The sequence below is a fragment of the Lactuca serriola genome, chromosome 5 (genome assembly GCF_051521515.1).
Source record: "Lactuca serriola cultivar US96UC23 chromosome 5, Lser_US96UC23_V15, whole genome shotgun sequence".
Lineage (NCBI taxonomy): Eukaryota > Viridiplantae > Streptophyta > Magnoliopsida > Asterales > Asteraceae > Lactuca > Lactuca serriola.
This window is the reverse complement of record NC_136412.1, coordinates 278,131,657-278,152,600: the sequence shown is the minus strand read 5'-3', so window position 1 is coordinate 278,152,600 and position 20,944 is coordinate 278,131,657. Positions and strand designations below refer to the sequence as shown.

Here is a 20,944-nt window from a genome sequence, read left to right as displayed (position 1 = left end):
ACCTTAATACTAAATTTAAGGCAATTAGTACAATAGTAGTCACTTCATACAATACTACAATACTTACACTTTACAAACGACAAATGCACATCGACAGGTGTCTACGGTTGTATTGGTCGGTGCGTTACCACGCCGTGATTATCCTAGTACAAAAGGATACGATTTCAGTTATTAAATTATTTTCCTTATTACCTTTATTTTGTGTCACATTCACATAATCGATGTGGTATATTAGCTTTGAATAATAATAGTTGTACAAGGGACAAACTTTCTCTTATGTAGAGGTTCAAACCTTCAAAACAGTCGAGTCTTGGTAGAAGATTACATTTTTATACTAGTAGGAAATATGTGATTTTCTAGGGTTTTCATACTTATACAAACTTTTCTTCAAACATTCACAAGGCTTTTCCTTACAGTTTTTACAAATCAAAGACATTAAAATACTTATGAATTCATCAGCTTTATTGCTGATACTCGCTTTCAAAATAACTTGTATTCTCAGGTCACAAATAGACAGGTACGACCAGGGGCGAAAAATGGAATTTTTTACACGCTTTCAAGTATACGCTTACAAGTCTACTGTTCTTCAATTTAAATAAAATAAAATGCTTTATAATATTATTATTGAGGAGGTCTATAATCTCAGCGCTAAACCAAAACAAAATTTTGATCATCATTTTTATCTTGGTCGAGTAACCTTACCTTAGCTAAGCAGCTTATTTTTTTTTTCCAAAATCTCACTAAATGGGAATTTTTTACATGCTTTCAAGTATACGTTTAGTATTAACCAAGTGCTTTCTCTATGTATTACTATTTTATTTATATATATTACTATATTGAGATTGAGATGTTTAATTAAACATAAAAGAATAACCAAAATATTTATAAAACGTGGGAATAAATGCAAATAAAAAAACTGAAATTATAGTCTTAAAAAAGGAGAATGCACTCGGTAGGCCCAAGTTGCTTTAATGAAATAAATAAATAATACTCAACTTTGAGATATGATAGGCCTACTCATCCAATTCAAGTTTGCCAACGAGTTGCAAATATTGGAACTTATAACCCAAAAAAGCAAGGGGGCCATGGCCCCCCTTGGCTATAATTGAGTTCCGCCACTGGGTACGACGACTAGGTTTTGTGAAGACGAAGCAGTCAAGACTCGTCTTTTATTTTGATTATTCATTATATGTTGTTTTATACTATGAAAGAACACACTTGTATTTAAAATTATACTATTAATGCAATGAATGATGTTGTTGCTTGTTTACTACTTTACACTGTTGTGATACTTTACATGACGTCCTCTGCCTCAGAACGTTTCCGTCATTCTCGGTTTGGTGTGTGACATATAGACTCCGAATCAGGTTAAGATTTAACTAATGGTCAATGAGTTACACATCAAGTTACACTCAATCATATCAAATACAACAACATTGTATAAAAGATAAATATACTCCACATTATATAAATTTCACATCAAGTTAACACGTAGTTCTACAAAACCAAACACACACACATACACACAAAAAAAATGAAAAAAAAAAAAAACACTTTAAATACAAAAAATTGGACTCAGATTTTGATGTTGTGATTATTTGATATTTATCTCTTCTGAAAATTGAATGATTTGATGCAATAAGCAAATATAAACCCAAAGACCACAACCAATCCCACGTGAACTCCGGCAATTGTGCCCAGAAAATCGTGTTTGTAGCCTAAATACCGATCCAGATACCCTTTCACTGTCTCACCGTTCGTAAGCACATCGTCATAGTCGCCAAACTGCGACACCACCATGCCGTAGATGGTCCACGCCATCGGATTACACCAGTAGTACCACCGCCACCACACCGGAATTTTCTGTTGCAATTGGAACAAAACCCTAACGATCAGCGATGAAGAATGAAGGGTTAATGTTATTCACAATTGAGATGAAAAGATTAAGAAACTTACGGGTCGTGGAATGATGAAACCAGAAAACAGGTTGAAAAACCCGTAAAACGAAGCTGCGATAATGGCGGCAATGTTGGCGTTGGGGGTGATTGCCACCGTCATCATGCCGTAAAACGTCATGTAGAGTAGACAACAGAACTGGAAGAAGAAGTAATAGAAGAATTTGGCGGCTGTCCATTCAAACCCGATCATGGCGTACACAATCAGACTATAGAAGGCGGTTTGTGCAAAAACGTAAGGTACTTCGACCAGAACCTACGTAAACCAGAAAATGTTCAGAATCTTGAACAGATAATCACTGGTAATCATTCAAGCCTGTTCCTTTTTTTTTTCCCAACAATTTTTCTTTTCCCAATTAGGTCATTAAACTTAAGGAAAGTGGTTATTTGGGGTCATTTGTTAACAGGAAATTAGATTATCTAGTTACCAAGTACATAAAAATGTTAGTTTAATTGTTTAGTTGACAAAAAGTAACATAAAGATTATGCAAATATATATAGCAAACCGCCAAGTGTGATTTAGGGGTTGTTGATATGCGTCTTACTGCCTCTTAAACTTGTTTTTATACCACAATTAGAAGCCTCTTATTCGACCTTATAAACTCTTAAAGACTCTGGTATGCCTTTTATTGGGTAGAAACTGGGTGATTTAGACCCTGACTCAATCAGATTTGACTTAATTAGTAACAATCAAACAACCCATTAATTGACAAAAAAATAAGTTCCGTATCCAGATTATGAGAAATAAGAGATGTGAGTAAATTAACCCTAAATAAAAGGTAGTTGGTATAATCACCTGTGCGAAAGCATATGGTAAAGCCGAATACATTCCTGCAGCTCGTTCTCGGTAAAAGACGGTGCGTTCGACATCCACAACAGGCTGCACTGCCGATGCATTTTGGACTCCTAGGAAGAGAACCGCCATGTACATAGAACCCATTGCATTAGTTAGCTGTTGTTGGGTTTTCCTGAATACACAAACAAAATATTGAACATATGTAACAATGTAACAAAAACAATTGATTAGGGTTTAGGGTTTCAGTTTTGGATTTTTACCGTTTACCACCAAGATCCCAAAACATGGTCCCAAACATGACCCCGATAAAGGTGGTGAAAGCAAAACGGACAGCAGTGTAAGGAGGGTTCCGCCAGTAGGACCACCGTTGTTTCCATAGGCATGCGATACACTGGACCATGAAAGGTTGCGCGAATTGGGTTGGGAAATAAAGATCTTTTGTATCGGGACGTGATATGCTTAGTTCAGCAATAAGAGCCTTGTTTCTCCTGTGAAGTATATGGCGATCTTGATCAGAAACTTCTGTTAAACTGACTAAAACAAACTTGTACTGTTTTTGACATGTGAAGTAATGGCAATCTTGATTAGAAACTTCTGTTAAACTGACTAAAACAAAATTGTACTGTTTTTTGACATGTATTAGACAGAAACCATGCTAATGGAAAAAAAAATTGTAAAAGTTTGTCCCACCAAAAAAGGCGGTAGAGGGACCCGCTCTCGATCTCTAGTCTATGCGAAATACGTGGATAACCTCTTTATTCTCATTATTGAAAATAACCCTAGGAAGTTTGTCAAAGTTCTTCTCAATGTAATGAATGAGGTTGTAAACATATTGCAATTGAAGTACTCACCGATAAAGTTCGGAATTCCTATAGATTTCGGTGAAATCAACTCCAAGAGACAGTTCTTGAGCAGTGGTACTCACTTCCAACATCCATGTTGCAGGGTTATATCCATCTTTAATCCTACTTACCCCGTTGATATCCTGGTTCACAATAACAAATGGGATTTTACCACTTTAGTTGCATATCGCTTGTCATTAGCATATATACACTCGGTACGTTGAATATCTTACCTCAAAGTATCTTATCAGCTGGCAAGAATGACGACCCACGGGTCCCATGTATAGCTCTTGTCCTCCTCTTTTCATCAAGAATAGCTGCACAATATGATTAGATGATAAGCTAGCTGCTTAAACGGTAGTGAACCATATTTCCCTATAAAAATTAGGTTGTACTGTGTTTGACATGCATTTGACTAAGACTTGAGTTAATGAAACAAAAAATGAAGACAAAAATATGGATTTTTCAAATGTACCTCATCAAAAGCTTCAAATATATCGATGCTAGGCTGATGAATGGTGCACACAACGGTTCTACCCGTGTCCACGGTGTTCCTAACAGTTCTCATCACAATAGCAGCCGCTCTAGCATCAAGACCGGATGTTGGTTCATCCATAAATATTATAGATGGGTTAGCCACCAGCTCAACCGCTATGGTTAACCGCTTTCGTTGTTCCGTTGATAGCCCATTTATACCTGGCAACCCAACTAGTGCATCTCTCAATGGAGTTAGTTCCACAAGTCCCATAACTTCATCAACAAACATCTACAAACAACATTCAAATCTTATTATCCTGAAAAACCCAAAAAGAATGTAATCGACTTTCAGCACACTAACCTTTCGAGTTCCTTCATCATCAGTTGATAACCTTAGCCAAGCCGAATATAGCAAAGACTCGTAAACAGTTACATAAGGCGAATGAATGTCGTTTTGCTCACAATACCCGGAAATCCGAGCAAATGTTTCTTGTTTCTTTGGATACCCGGAAATCCTGATGTCACCTTCTATATAACCACCCGTTTTTCGACCTGCGAGTACATCCATTAAAGTAGTTTTGCCTGCACCACTCACCCCCATTAATGCGGTCAAAACCCCTGGTCGAAAAGCTCCACTCACTCCCTTTAGTAGCAGTAACCGATCTTCATTCAATCCCTGTTCTCTCATTTCCTATAAAAACATCAGAACACTCTTAGGAATTGAAATTTTTGCTATTATAAGTTTGGATTTTGTAAAGGAAAAAAAAGTGTCTAGCAAGTTACCAGTGGCATGTCGACTGAGTATTTGACATCGTTGAAGGTAATGCAATGTGGTTCGAATGGAAGAATCATTCCTTTTTTCTTCTTTTGATTGCTCCCACCACCTGGTGATGTTAACTCAACCGCTCCTGTGCCACTCTGGGTTTGTGTTGATACGGTTGATCGAGATTGCCCAAAAGCTATGAATTGTACACTAAATGTTACTGAATGGCTACTACGCTTATAGTGGTATTTCAGTATGAAAATGTAGAAAAAATACTCACGGTTGAGAAAAGCGAGAGACAAAGCAAAACAGAAATTGTAGACCAAAATGAATCCGATCATTGCCACCACTGCAATCCAATACCAGTAGTCTTCCGCAAAGAATCCTCGAGCAGTGATCACGGATTTCCCGAGTGTCGTATCGTTTAAAGTCTATAACACGAAAAGCATATAGAAAAATTAAGCTTTGGCTGATCAATACATTGATGTTGGAAGCATATTGTAATATCACATCGTGGGTGCACTTGAGATGTTACAAAAATAGTATTACCTTTTTCCACTGATGCCCAAGAAATTCATTAGCGACAATGCCATTCATGGCGTACATCATTGGAGATGACCAATAACCCCACAACCACCATTTCTTTATATCATCTGTAACAAGGAAAACATGGCTGTTATACGTAAAGGGATAAAAAAAAAAGATGGGATTTTTTTTGGTTTTCAATCTAGTAACTTGTAAGTACCTCGTGAAAGTACAAAACCACCCAACGCAAAGACTAAAAGAAGTGCAAATGAACCAAAAGTGTTGGCAACAATCATGTTCCGACCCAATGCTCCAATAAATCGAAACAATGCAGAAGACATTTGGTTAACAAAAAGCAGTAAAAAATACTGTCGGAAGAATCTGCAAAACGCAAAAGTTGGGTAAGAAGGGTATAAAAGATGAAACAAGAACATGAAATTTGTAAATCTAGTAATGAAAAATGATTATACCGATTGATATTAGGATCAAATCCTATGACATAGTAAGTAAGAATCGTCCACAAAGCAGATTCAATAAGGGAAACAGGAATCTTGATGATCCATGATGGAAGAGCATACGCCCATGAGGGATAAAATAAGAAGTCCCGTTGCTTGTAGTATACAGGAAGCTTTGCAATTGTCATAGAGATCTCAGACATCCCATTAAACATGATCATAACCACACCGAAAAACAGAGCACCCGTATATAACCCTCCATCTTCTACACTACCTCTATGCAACTCAGTCCGGAAAAACACCGTCATACAGACTAACGCCATGATAAATAACTGAAATAACAATCTTGATTAGAGCTAAGCATAAAAAAGCAAACATTTGTAGCAAAATTGATACTCACTTGGGACAATTTGAAGATGTAAACAAAAGAATTTCTCTTCATTAGCAATATTTCTCTATGGGTGCAAGCTTTTAAGAGGTCTTTCTTGTTTATTCCGTATTTCTTGCTTGTAAGGGCAGCAGGGTGGCTTCTTGATTTGTCATATGTGGAGGCAATATCTTCCCCTAGTCTTTTCCCTACATGGAAGGAACGAAATGCATCGGAGAACTCCTTGGCTGTCACAAATCTGTAATGCTCGTTTCTTCTCATCCAATATTGCTGCTGATCTTTCTTCGATGTCACCTATAACATAATTATCCACATCTCACAATTATATAAAAAAACATATGCTAACCAGATATATATGTGGTGAGGTAGAATGGAAGTAAATAACAAAAAAATGTTTCGGGTTCACTAAGAGAGAAGTTTTAGTGATCTATATTTGATATGTATTGCTAAATTTCCAAAAATTAAAACTGACAACAAATTATTCAAATAAAATGCGTATTTAGGGAAATCATAGAAATCACATATGGTTAGAAAATTCAAATTGGAGTCCAAAACAGTAAAATTGGGTCTGATAAATGTGACAAACGGCCTGTGGCGGGTTTTATAGAAGCTCCACCCCTTTAAAAGCTTTCAGTCCATATAAAGTGAGACGCCTAACTATTGACATATCAAAATTTATGCATTTTTTAAATTAGGCGTCTTTCCACCACAGATGTCTCCAAAAGAACCCCTTAAATTTTCCCTCTAAAGAGTCTTTATGGAGAAGGTAGACTCCAAAACATATAGAAGCAGATGAGGATGTGTCCAATGTGGGACGTTAATAACTTGTTAATGTGAAATGAACTGAATCAAGGGGAAAAGAATGAGAACATACTTCTTGCAAGAAATCAGCGACACCTTTCCTCTCAGGGCATTTAAACCCCAAAGATTCAAAAAACTCGAGCACATTATCACGTGGTCCTTGGTACACGATTTTCCCATCTGTCAAAAGGATAATGTCATCGAATAAATCATATGTCTCGGGTGCAGGCTGGAGGAGGGAAATGACAGCTGTTCCTTCAAGGATATGAAGAAATTGTCTGAGTGATTTCACTATTTGGAAAGTTGTAGAACTATCTAAACCAGTAGAAATTTCGTCCATGAGAAGAACATTTGATGGCCCAACTATCATTTCACCCGTTGTAACACGCTTCTTTTGGCCACCAGAGATCCCGCGTACCATTTGATCCCCAACCATGGTATCCGCACAAATGTCCAAACCCAACAACTTCATGAGAAACAACTTATATTAGATTTTATAAATAATTAATGTTTGTAAAAAGTTAATTTAAAGTTCATACCTTGAGAGTGTAATCTGTCATCACACTTGCCTCTTGACGTTCTGATGCTGCAGCCTTAATAAAAAAACAGAAGTATCAAATTTAAATCATAAAGAATTACGAAACAAACAAAAGACAAAATTGACCAAAATGGTTTGTTGTGGTATGGACATTTCAAGAAGCAATTTTGCAATTCGAAAAATCTCTATTGTGAATATCCCTAAACAAAAAGTTTTTTTCCCTATAACTGGAGATGGGTCCATACCTTCATGAAAACGTCGATGTCAGGATCAGGCTTGATGTTTGCATCTTTCTCTCTTCTTGACAACTCCGCCAACATCTCTGCAATTTATACGAAAAACCCTTGTCCATTTTAATATTCTTTTTGAAATTTTCCACAAATTGTTATATCCACAATTAAAAATCAGGACAAAATAATCTCAATCTAACCATATCGTGATCCAACCCCTTGACATTGTGCAGAAAAGGCCAAGGTTTCTCTAACAGTCATTTCTCCAATATGGACATCATTTTGACTGATATAAGCAGAGGTTCTTTCGGGTACAAACTCATGCAATTCATGACCATTGTATGTCACCTTCCCAGAGCTCTACAAAGATTTACCAAATGTCAAAAATAAAGAAAATGGAAATTTTTTAATCTTGAAATCAAGTCATTCAGAACAAGATTTTACCTTAAGATCCTTATCAAGCTTCCCAGCCAAAGCTAACAATAGTGTCGTTTTCCCAGAACTCGGAGGGCCCAAAAGTAATGTCATTCTAAAAACATGTTTTATTATGTTAGATTTAATAAAATGATTATAATTAATTATAAATTAAGGATGGTTAATGTTTTTTATGTGCTCACCTGCTAGGCTTAACTACCCCGCTAACATCATCAAGGATGGTTATATGTTTTTTCGAATTTGGAAGCATATGGAATAAGCTCAAGAACCCCTAATGGAATCAAATATGGATACATATTTTATAGGGATCGAAAACTTATTTAAAAACATTCAAGAAAGTTGCATGTATCAAATGATTGGATTCTTAACCTCAAATATATCAATATGGAAGTTTATAAAACTAGGTAGAGCTCTGCTTCCTGTATTGATATCTGCCTCCACAGTCATATGCTCAAATTTGACTTCAATTGTTGGCAAATCAATGCCGACCCTGTAACATTCCCAGTGAAAGTTACAAAATGTAAGAAAATAGAATTCAAAATTAAAAGAGAGAACAGTCTTTTTCATTTTTTGAACGTAACGTGTTTAATTAAATGAAAGGATAAACATAAATGAATGACATATTTGTAAAAAGTTATGAATTAATGGAAAAGCTTCCATTCGTTTCTTTGACTTTTCTTTATTAGATGTTTATTTTTTGCTTAAGGGGGTGTTTGAGATTTCATATCTAAGATGTTAATTAGCTTGTTGCGATTTGGCCGCTAACAAGTAGTTTTTAGTAGTGTTTGGATAGATTTAAATCATAAGTGGTTATTGACTTAATTGAGGAGTTTTTGAGAAGTTAGTGGGTTCTAATTTATCTAAAATAGCTTATGAATTATTTAAACAAATTTACCTTATTAAACATATTGTAACTATATGTCTATCTATATACGGTTCTTATTGGTTATTTTACATCTATAAGCAGTAATTTTTAAACTCTAAAAAAATAATTTATCAATTTATTGCGTTTTTTAGAAATTAATAAAGATAAGTTGTTAGCAATAAACAATCCCAAACACACCCTAAAAATTAATGAATGGGACACTTGATAAAAATATAAAAAGAAAAAAATCGAGACAAATTTGTAGAAGATTATGACTCAATAGGAAAGCAGCCACGTTTTGGAGAAATGTATTAAAAAAAAGAAATCATTTATATATAACATACAGATTAAAGTCATGTTATATAGTTTGCTAGATTAAATTCATCAATAAAGAAACAACACCCAATGCTTTCGGATTCGTTACAAACAAACAGTAATACTTGTTGAATGAAAAAGAACAAATAACACAAGTTGTCAAACTTCAATCCGTTTTGACCGTTTGACCCGTTTTAGCATACATCACTATTCGTTACGTTGGTACACTGATTATGTTTCAATAAAGGTGACAAAATGAACAGTGTACTTGATCAAAATCAAAACGATTGAATTTTAATTCTTGTTAAAATGGTTAGCATCATGTTAACCCCTCTTCCATCCTTTTAATCTAATATTTACTTATTATATTAATCATTAAATATGATTACGAAATTGATACCATTTATTCAAATAGTAATCGATATTTTTAAGCATTAAATGTCAATTTCCACCCGCTTGACATCATCATATCGTTGGAGAAAGAATACAATCAAACTTTAAATCAAACAACAAGAAAGAGGAATTTAAAATACCTATCGATTCTGTTCCTGAGCTTCAACAAGAACTTTTCATTATCTTCATCAGCAATCCTTACAAGCCTATCAAGCAATCGTTTTCGATCATTGTAATCAAGATTATCCACATCAACTTCATATGAAGGTCCTCTTGATCCAAAAAGCAGACCTCTTTTCAAACGATCAAAAGTTGGAAGCTTTTCAAGAGAAGCCCATTTAAGAGCTTCTTCATCGTTTTCTTCACGAGTAGATTTTGTAAACACATCCATCCCAGAATTCCTCCACACAGAAGTACTTGCAGATCTTAAAGTCGACATCATTCCACTACCACTACTACTTGCTCTCATACTACTACTAGCTTTATAAATATCACTTCCATCCATTGTAAGTCAAAACCCTAAAAACCGCTAAAAGAAATCAAAATCTTCGAGGGTTTTAGACCTCGGACACACACTCACACACACAAAAAGACAGATTTCCTAAAAGGGACGTGAAATTTGATCTGGGTATTCGCTATTGATCAAGAAAAGCTTGAAAGTAGAAAGAATCCATCAATAAAAACTTGAAAGTAGCAAGAATCGATCAAGAACAAAAAGGGTTCTTTTATGAATTTCATTCATAAAGAAAGTGTTTTCTCCACAGAAACGTATTCTTGGAGGATCTTGAGAGTTCGTACACTTCATGCAGGGTCAACACTTAAGTGGCACAACGATTTAAAAGTGTTTTGGGAATCTTCTTGTTCTGTTGGATTAAAGTAATACTTTATTAGCCATGAGTTTAACTAATTAAAATATGATTGCCACGACTATAATAAATTCTTTGGTCCAATTAAAAACAAAAAAATTACATCCTTTTGTGTAAAACAAATATTTTTTTTACTTGATGAAATAGTTTAATAAAAGTGTGATTATTAATTAAGTATTTCTTGATAAAGGTTAAATAAACAACTTTTTATATTAAAGTAAAACACAGTTAGTAATGATAGATAAGTTTGATTACATTATCATCATGTATTAAACCATCCAAAAAGGTTGATATAAAATTGTATAATGTCGTAAGATTTTGAAATATTACTACCACACCGTAGAAAGATAGTTTTCACTAATATTGTAAATAATGTTAGACATGACTTGGCGGCAATATCAAGCCGACCTTAAGTTTTTATGAGTCGTGATAAGCCACGTCGAGTTAAGACGACAATCTTTTTATATAATTAATAATTTTATATGTATTTTCTATTATTATTAATTTTTATATACATATAGAACTTAAGACCATATTTTGTTATAGTTTGACCGTAAATACAAGCCTTTGAGTCATGTCGATCTTTTTAAAATCTTGGTTTTTACTAACAAGTACAATTTAGTAATGATTATTATTTTAATAAAAATAAAATAGATCAATTAACAAATGAGATGTGAACAAAATACAAGCATGACAATAATGATCAGTAATTGATAAAAGCGAAATTTGGATCAACCGTCTATAAGAAAATTCATATTTTATAAAAGTGTCCAAAAGGTTGATTTTAAATATTAATATGATTTCCTTTTTAAAATATAATTAAGAGCACATAATGTGCAAAGTCGGAATATCCGACTTTGGGCCTCTGGCAGTGGTGGATTCAGAACAAAATTTTATCGGGTTCATTATAGAGTTAATATTATATAATAAATAAAAATAATAAAGTACCATAATATTTGAGGTTTTTTTATGAATTGTTAAATAAAATTAAAAAAAAGTAATCATATGCATATATGATGCTTCCTTTTGAGATTTTTTTCTACAAAAATGATAAATAACCCTGTAGAAAAATACAGAAAAATAAGTAAAAATGAATATGATCAAAAGAAACTCTAAATATATGCTATTTTTAGTGGGGGCTAAACTATAATTTTCTATTTGTTTTCTTAATTTTTATGTATAATATATGTGCTGGCTAAAATGGGGTGCATGCACCCCACTACTAACATACTAAGAGGATGTTTGTTTACCTCTTAATTGCAAAATTAAGAGGTAATGTATTAAAATTTCAGATTAAGAGTGTTTGTTTGTGTATTAATTTTTACCTCTTAAAAATAAAAATGTCTCTTATTTTTTCAGATAGCAAACAAAGTCTGAAAAATAAAAACGAGAGGCGCGTTTCTATTTTCCCTAAAGGATCGATCGTCTCTTTTCTTTTCTTCCCTTCGGTTCTTCTTGCTTTGCATCGTCTTCTCTTCAGCTCTAACCAGTGACGCCGCCACTGAAGACACCATCGACGGCTCCAGCGACGACGCTAGCAACGCCACCTCCCTCCGCCGCCGCCCATCTTCTTCTATTCACCAATTCATTACCGACAGCATGTATATTTTCAGTTTCTTCCTTCTTTCCCATCGAATACATTGGTCTTTTTGTTTTTCTTCCTTCTTTCTCCTCAAAGTTGAAAATCAAAAAACGAAATTGTTATGCTATATTTTCTGATTTGTTCAATCAGATTCAATATTTGATGTTATGCTATATTTTGATGTTATATGCTTGATTATGATGTTATATGCCCAATTTTGATGTTATATGATCGATTATCATGTTATATCCTTAATTTTGATGTTCATTCTTGATGTTATGTTTGATTTTTTTCTATTCATATATTTATGTTTAATGTTTTTATGTTTGAGTATTATGCTGAAATGTTGTTGCTGATATATCCATTAGTTTTGTTCTTGATGTCATCATGAAATATCTATTAGTCTTGTTGAATTGTGTATTTGTTTTGTTGAAGAACTTGTTGAAAATGTGTCTTTATATTGCTTAAATTGTTGTTGAAAATGTGTATTTGCAATGCTTATGTTGTTGCTAAAACATACGTTTTTTTGTTGAATTGATCAAAGAAATGGGAGAAAAGAAGGATATGATTAGTTGGAAGGTTGAAGGTATAGAGAAAACGTTTCTAGAAGCTTGTTTGTGAAGTTATAGCCAATGGACGGGAATGGAGTAGTTTAAAAAAACTATTTTGGAGGAATGTAGCTGAAACATTAAAAATTGAACATAACATTATTGCCAACCAAAAACAAATGAAGAACCGCTATCACTACCTAAAGTTAAAGTTTGGTGCTTTTTTGAAGTTAAAAAACAAAACCGACAATGTGTACAATGCAACAACCAACACCTTCAATCTTTCCAAAGAAGAATGAGAACTAGAATCGAAGGTATTTTGTTAATTTATAAAAAATAGATTATCATGTTTAAATAATAAAATATTTTTTCCAAATAGTCAAACAAACATGTGGATTCTTTGAGACGTACACCACTATCGTACCCGACCTTTGCACACAGTTGTTTGAAGGCGCGACTGCAACATATATTCATAGTTGGGGGCCAACTTCTACCCTTCCCCGTCCTACTCAAGAGTCAAGCCATTATAGTTTGCATGACTTTGACGACATTGATTGCACTCGACAAGAAACTGTAGGTCTCAGTGACCAGTCATCCGCTCAATAAAAAAACAAAAGACTATAGTTTCAACAAAGAGCCAAAATAAAAGTAAAGATAAGGGTAAAGATGCATAGAATTCAAGATTGCTTGAAATCGGGGAAGATATTGCAATAGTTGCTAAGATATTTGTGGAAAAACATACTTCTTCAAATTTGGGTGCGTGTACGGAAAAGTTGGAGAAGTTAGGATGGGGAATATTTGATCCAAGATACACTACTATTGTTGCTCTTTTTGGTGAAGGTGCGGATAAGAGGCGCGCGTGGTTAACCATTGATTCAACTATTTGTGAGAATTGGGTCAAGACTGTTGGAGCATGTTATGGAATGTTTCGCTAAGTAGATGTTTTGAAGGTTTTTTTTTTTGGATAACTAGATGTTTGGTTTGAACTAGATGGTTTTTTTTGGATTACTTGATCTGTGGTTTGAACTAGATGGTTTTTTTTTGGATTAGTTGATCTTTGGTTTGAACAAGATTTTTCTATGACATGAATGACTCGATGTTTTGGATTACTTGATGTTTTGGGTTACTAGATTTTTATATGACATGAATGAGTTGATGTTTTAGATGAATTTTTATGTTATATGTTGTTATTATAATTGTTATGTATTTTCAAAATAACATATTGCTTATGGATTTGGATGAAGAAATTGCAATTTTCCTTTTACTATGTTGCTATTGGTTGAATCTAGCATCCACTAGAATTGGAAGGGCAATTGATAATGAACGGTTCATGATTATCAAATGAAGGTTTCAACACTCCACAGAAATAGTTCATAGATGCTTTCATGAGGTGCTAAATGCAATGATGATTTTTGCAAAAGAAGTTATAGTGCCAACGAATTCTAATGGAACTGTGAATTCCTTAGAGAGACATCGCAGGCTAAAAGATATCTTTCCTGGAGCAATAGGTGCGTTAGATGGAACTTTTGTACATGCAGTCGTGTCTACTGATCAACAAACTCGCTACAAGGGAAGGGGAAAAGGTGAATGCTTTCAAAATGTTATAGGAATTTGTGATTTTGATATGATATTCACATTCGTATGGGCCGGTTGGGAGGGTATAACACATAATTCGCGAGTTTTGAAAGAAGTTGCATGTAACCCGACTTCAGGCTTTCTGTTCCCTCCTCCAGGTTTGTAATTCTTTTTAAATTTATTCTAAAATACAATTTTAAATTTCTATATATAATACTTCCTTCACTCATGTGTACAGATAAATATTACCTTTGCGATGCTGCATACACCAACACTCGTGGATTTATGACTCCTTACTGCAACACGAGGTATTGGTTAGCCGATTATCGACGGCGACATGCGTTAACTAAGGAAGTAAAATTCAATCATGCAAATGCGCAACTCAGAAATGTTATTGAACGTGCTTACGGTCTTTTGAAGGCGAGATTTTCAATCCTAAAGCGAATGGCTCCTTTTCCTTTTTCAGTGAAAAGAGATATAGTCGTTGCTTGTTTTGTAATCCACAATTTCATAAGGAAATACGATATTCATAATGAATTATTTATGGCGTTCGAGGAGAACAATGCTCAAACATAAGGTGGAGAGAATGATGGCCAAAACGTACACGATATGGAATGAGGTTCACAAGGAAATGAATACATAAATAATTTGCGTGATCAGATTACGAATCAATTGTGGTCACATTAAATTTGTAGGATTTTATTTGGATCTTAGTATGATTTTGTGGATTTAAAAAAATTTATGTTTGATTTGGATTTGTGTTTAATTTTGATTTATGTTAAATTTTGATTTTATATGGTGTTTAGATTTTTTTAAATACATATTTAAGAAATTTATTAGGTTATTTTCTAAACAAACAGTTGAATTCAATAAAAAATAAAAAATAAAACAGAAGGGTAAAATGGTCATTTTACTAATTCAGCACAACAATTCAGAGGTCCCAACCAAACAACATGTTAAACATTCAGTTTTTAAAATTTCAGACTCTCTCTGAAATTCAGATATCTTAAAAATTCAGATCCTGCCAAACAGCCCCTAAATCCGTCACTACTCTTTGGTATCGATAGGATCAAACACCGCACCACCCACTTGGTACCATCCTAAACCGAATCATGGTCATCCTAATGCAAAATTCGTCTAATTAATGCCGCTCCAACTGCTTACTTTCGGAACATTTAAATAAAAAACACCTTAACTACCTTTTAAACGTTCTTCATTTTCACACCATTCTTTTACATGACCTTCTTATATACTCTTTGAACCTATATTTTCAAGTTTTTAAAACTGTTTCCAATCAACACAAGATCCAAGACAGGGCAGTGCTAAAAACATGGGTTCAAGTCGCGACAAAGAAAAATGGAAGGACATGAAAACGAACGTCACCAAGTTCAACGGTATTTACAGCAACAAACTGACCCAACACCGAAGTCGTCAACCGAAAGCCAACCGACGCATTCATCGAAGAGGATAAGGGGTTTAATGTTGAAGAGTTGCAAAGACTGCAACAAAGACGGAAGAAACCGACATCATCATCTACAAGATAGGGATGAACAAATGCAAAGGATAGATTCTTAATTTACACAATTCAGTCATCATAAAAGATTTCGAGGACAAAAAACAGCATTGAGCAAAGTTATAGGATAATCAAGGAGGAGAAATTATGCATCATGGAGGAGCGCTTGTAGGAAAAATGACAAGATAAAGGTTTGTTGTTCTATCTTCAGCCGCATGAACATTTGAGCGGAACATAGTTAAATGTGCTACTAGAACGTACGCAAGCAATAACACGATGTTGGGGTTGGGAATGGAATGTAATTTTATTAATTTACTACTAGTTATTTGTTATATTGCTATCAATTTTTTTTAGTTTTAAATTTTAGTCTTCTAATATTTATTAAACAAAATATCTTTTATTAGTTGATATATTTCAATTTTTTATTTTGGAAAAAAGGTTGTGAGAGGCGAGGGATTGATAAATTTGATGTTTGATTGATGGTTTATATATGAAATGAAAAAAGATAAAATAATTTGATTTTGAACTCATGGGCGTTATGAGAAAGAGAGGGTCTCCATCCTAACATTCAGTTTTCGAGTTCAACTTAACGAGGGAATGGAAGAAAAATGGATGAAATTGAAAAGAAAGAAAAAAAAAATGGTATTCTTGAGTTTTTAATGAAAAGAATGCGAAAGAAGTGGAAGAATAGCGGTTCTTCGTAACGTTCCTCCGATTTGAAAGGATTAAGAGAGAATAGAAAAAAATGTTTATTTTCTTTGTACTTCTTTCCAACCCAGCAACACAAAATACATTTTCTTTTCTTTCTTTTCTCTCCTTAGCTTCCTTACTTTTTATTTTCTTTTCTAAAAATCGAGAACAAGGTGAAAAATATATGATTGTCTTGCCCAATTTAAAATAACATATATGATTTCATATTTGATAAAAAAAAAACTATATGTTTTAGAAAACAAATTTTAAATTAATGTTATTATTTAATATATATGTAAAATTAAAATAAATATATATCAAACTAATGATAGTGTTTACGGTTAATGTTAAAAACAAGAATCAACATTATGATAATAACATAATTCATTAATAAAAGAAAACAAATGAAATTATTCACTAAAATACCCATAAAAGAGGTTTATATTTCGAACCATCCTATAGAAGCAGACACAAAATGGATTCAAAACTAATACAAGAGCTAGAAATATGTTCAAACTACACATCATATGAAATACATTATTAGTGTCTAGCATATGTGTGGATGGGTTTCAGTTTGGTGAGTCCGATATGCGAGGGAATGTAGTTTTGGCTTGTATCATTGCTTCTTTACATAGTATATGTAACATCCCAAAAATACTAAGTAAAAGTTTTCTTTAATTCAACCAGAAACAACCATTCGTTCATTCCACATACCCAATCAAAATGTAAGGAAAATGTATCAAAAGTTATCAAAGTACAAAACAAAATCATAGAATGCAGAACACTAGTGGATGTTGTGCGATCATGTCGGACCCTTCCCCTTCGAACCAGAGGTAGCTGAAAACATTAAACCACAAAACCGTAAGCACAAAGCTTAGTGAGTCCCACAAAATAACACATACCACATACATATAAACAGGCCTAGCCCAAACTGCATAGATGCCATACCTAAAGTACATACGGGACCTGCCTACAACACAACGGGCCCCACTCAAAATGATATATAAAACATATATACACATGGAAGAGTCACAAAGACAACAAGCACATACATGCATATCATCAAGTGTCACAAACACCATTATCATCCTACAAACATAATCCAGTAGACCATCATTGGTGCCTTTGACCTACGAGTATAGTGAAGAGATTCACATAAATTGGTCAACGAATAGATCTCACACACGAGCCTTTGATACTGAAATCTTTCCCATTAAAAATATCTAAACACCAAATCCTAATTACCAATTAAGGTAATTCTCCAACTCAGCAAATCTATATTGCAAGATAAATCCTCATTTGGGAAAAAGACCATTTTACCCTTTCGAGTCCTCAACACCTCGCAGTTGACCAAAAGTCAAACTAGTCAAAAAGATAACGACCAATCTTTCGTTGACTTACGCGCTGCGTGTAACATACTCTACACAGGGCGTATAGTCTTATTCCCGAAAACGGGCCAAAATCGAGCGACACTAGACGTAGCTCAGATTACACCCCGCATATAGAGCTGTTAAGCCAATTTCACTTCAAGCTCCTAATCCACAAAGACAAGCCATCAATTGCTCAGATCTGGTTCCATTAAACGTCTAGCCTGATAAATTTGATTATTTATGCCTTTGCATGGCTACATGGAACTCAGAATCAAACCATAGATTCCTAACTTCTTTTAATTCCAAAATCTATTGTACGGAAGAAAGGTAGCTACCAAGATCCCATTTCTATGACATAACAACCTTAGAACAATAGAAAAATAACAACCTTGAGGTCTGGAGTATCTTATACACACAAGAATCAAGATTATGGGATAAAAGGGCATGAAAATCAAGAATCTAAAGATATCTAGCACATGGATCAACAAGTTACAAGCTTTATATATCCTGGAGTTAAGAAATGCAATGTAGTTTCAAGATACACAAGCTTGAGCTTTAATAATATTCAAGCTTGGATTTCTCCTTCTTCAAGATGCACCAAAAGCACATAATAAGGCTCAAGAGTTGCTTTAAGGCATTAGATTTTCATGCTATATGCTCAAGAGGGTGGAGGATGGTGGTAAGAAGAGCCTTAAGGAGGTTAAGACCCTTAAATAGGGTCCAAGACCCCGAATTAGGGTTTATACCCTGAGCAGTTTGCCCTATGTAACCTGGGTTTCTCCCTGCATGGGGAAATAAACCCATGTGTCCAATTAATGAGTTACGCCCTGCGTAACTAGGTAACTACGCCCCGCGTAGAACCACGATTCTAAAAAATAATTAATCTTAAAACATGAAAAAATGTACCTGAGAATCGAGTGTTACAACTCTCCCCCACTTAATTCAGATTTTGTCCTTGAAGTCTGTTGTTGTAAATAACTCGGGGTAATGCTCTCTTATCTCCTCCATTGCACCTTCACCAGCTCCACTACTTTGTTGCATAAGGTCTTGGTCTTTTTTATCAAGAATCGTCACTGGTCGCTCCACATAGTTCCAATGCTCGTCTACCTGAATATCATCTAACGGTACCTATGCAGAATCATCGACCATGCACTTCTACAAGTGGAAGACATGGAACGTGCTATGGATTTCACTCAACAAGGCTGGTAAATCCAACCGATATGAAACCTTGCCCACCCAGGCAAGGATCCTGAAAGGAATAATGAATCTGGGGCCCAACTTGCCCCGCTTCCTGAATCGAATGACACATTTCCAAGGCGACACCTTCCAGAGCACAAAATCCTCGACCTGAAACTTAAGGTCCGAATGACATCTGTCTGCATAACTCTTCTGATAGCTCTACGTAGTCTGGAGTCTCTCGCATACCTGCTGAATCAACTCGGTAGTCTTCATTACCACTATTAGTGTGCAAAGTCATGCTTGGATGCTTCTAGTAGCTTACCCTTTTGTTTGTGTGTAATTAGTTGTCTTTCCTTTATAAGGAAGTGAGTGACACTCATTTTATGTAAGTAAGAACTTGTGAGAGATTAGTCTAGTGAGAGTATTTTTGCATGACCCACTTTGTAATACTTTCTAGACTAATGAGAGCTTAAAATAAGATTATTTACATCCTTGTGTTCTTCATGTTCTTGATTTTTGCATGATTCACTAAATCATTTTATATTCCGCATTCATCATCACTAAATCATTTCATCCCAAGTTGGGGAGAATTGATTATTTATGGTAAGGGTACTAAACTTGGTTCAACTTTTTGTTCAGCTGTTAGGGATCGACAATATATTCATCATGGTTGTATGGGTTATCTCGTGTATTTGGTTCACACTCGAGTAGAAAAAGGGGCTTCGATTTCGGATGTGCTTGTAGTGACAGTATTTCCAGATGTGTTTCCGAAGGAATTACCTGGTGTGCCTACTACGAGACAGGTTGAGTTTAGGATTGATTTGGTTCCTAGCGCAACCCCGATCGCCAGAGCACCGTATCACTTAGCACCGTCAGAGATGTTGGGTAAGCAGTTTATTAGACCAAGCAGCTCTCCTTGGGGAGCACCAATTTTTTTTTATCAAGAAGAAAGATGGGTTATACTGGATGTGCATTGATTACTGGCAGTTGAACAAGTTAATTGTGAAGAACTGTTACCCACTGCCATGGATTGATGATCTCTTCGATCAGTTGCGGGGTGCATCTTGGTTCTCTAAGATCGATTTGAGGTCAAGGTATCACCATATGAGGGTTAGAGAGCAGGACATAGAGAAGACAACCTTCCAAAGTTGCTATGGTTACTACAAGTTTGTGGTGATGCCATTTGGGATCACCAATGCGCCTGCGACATTCATGGATTTGAGGAAATCTGGTATGCAGGCCGATACTCGATCGATCGGTTATTGTTTTTATTGATGATATCTTGTTATATTCTAAGACCAGGGAGCAACATAAGGAGCATCTTCGAGAGATGCTGGGAGTTTTGAGGAGGAAGTGGCTTGATGCCAAATTTTCGAAGTGTGAGTTCTGGTTACGGGAGGTCCAGTTCTTGGGAAACATCGTTAACCGGAATTGTATATTGGTCGACCCAGTCAAGATTGAGGCGGTTATGCAGTGGGAGGTCCTGAAGACTCCTTTGGGGATCAGGAGCCTTCTGGGTTTAGAAGGGTATTATCAGAGGTTCATTCAGGATTTCTCCAAGGTTGTTTTATGTATCACTCGTTTGAGGAGGAAGGGCGTGAATTTCCATTAGGGGCCTGAGCTGTAAGCTACATTCATGACGCTAAGAAAGAAATTACGTGAGGCCCCGATGTCGACCCTTCCGAAGGGTATGGAGGATTTTGTTGTCTATTGTGATGCTTTTATCACCGATTGGGGGCAGTACTCGTGCAAAGAGGGATAGTTATTATGTATGCTTCTAGGCAGCTGAAGCCACATGAGGTTCAGTATCCGACGCATGATCTGGAGTTAGGGGAAGTGGTGT

The 20,944-nt window shown here is 35.0% G+C and overlaps 2 protein-coding genes across 3 annotated transcripts; one reads left to right on the top strand and one right to left on the bottom strand.

Moving 5' to 3' along the window:
* Window positions 1–1,436: 1,436 nt before the first annotated feature.
* Window positions 1,437–10,573, bottom strand: LOC145054414 (pleiotropic drug resistance protein 1-like). Of its 2 annotated transcripts, XM_079002587.1 has the most exons (22): window positions 9,919–10,573; window positions 8,575–8,695; window positions 8,388–8,476; window positions 8,215–8,299; window positions 7,971–8,130; window positions 7,786–7,862; window positions 7,542–7,595; window positions 7,076–7,468; window positions 6,214–6,495; window positions 5,829–6,145; window positions 5,579–5,739; window positions 5,383–5,486; window positions 5,114–5,264; window positions 4,854–5,029; window positions 4,432–4,761; window positions 4,069–4,359; window positions 3,827–3,910; window positions 3,603–3,736; window positions 3,012–3,239; window positions 2,752–2,923; window positions 1,957–2,211; window positions 1,437–1,863 (listed from the first exon to the last, which is right to left on the bottom strand). In XM_079002587.1, the coding sequence occupies exons 1-22, from the start codon at window positions 10,281–10,283 to the stop codon at window positions 1,606–1,608; spliced, it is 4,287 nt and encodes a 1,428-aa protein (XP_078858713.1). In that variant the 5' UTR covers window positions 10,284–10,573; the 3' UTR covers window positions 1,437–1,605. The 2 variants fall into 2 exon arrangements, with proteins under 2 accessions (XP_078858713.1, XP_078858712.1); XM_079002586.1 differs by having other exon boundaries at window positions 4,854–5,264.
* A 3,603-nt stretch (window positions 10,574–14,176) lies between these two features.
* On the top strand, window positions 14,177–14,925 carry LOC145050533 (uncharacterized). The gene is made up of 2 exons (XM_078998766.1): window positions 14,177–14,507; window positions 14,588–14,925. Exons 1-2 carry the CDS (start codon window positions 14,177–14,179, stop codon window positions 14,923–14,925), a joined length of 669 nt encoding a protein of 222 aa, XP_078854892.1.
* The last annotated feature ends 6,019 nt before the right edge of the window (window positions 14,926–20,944 follow it).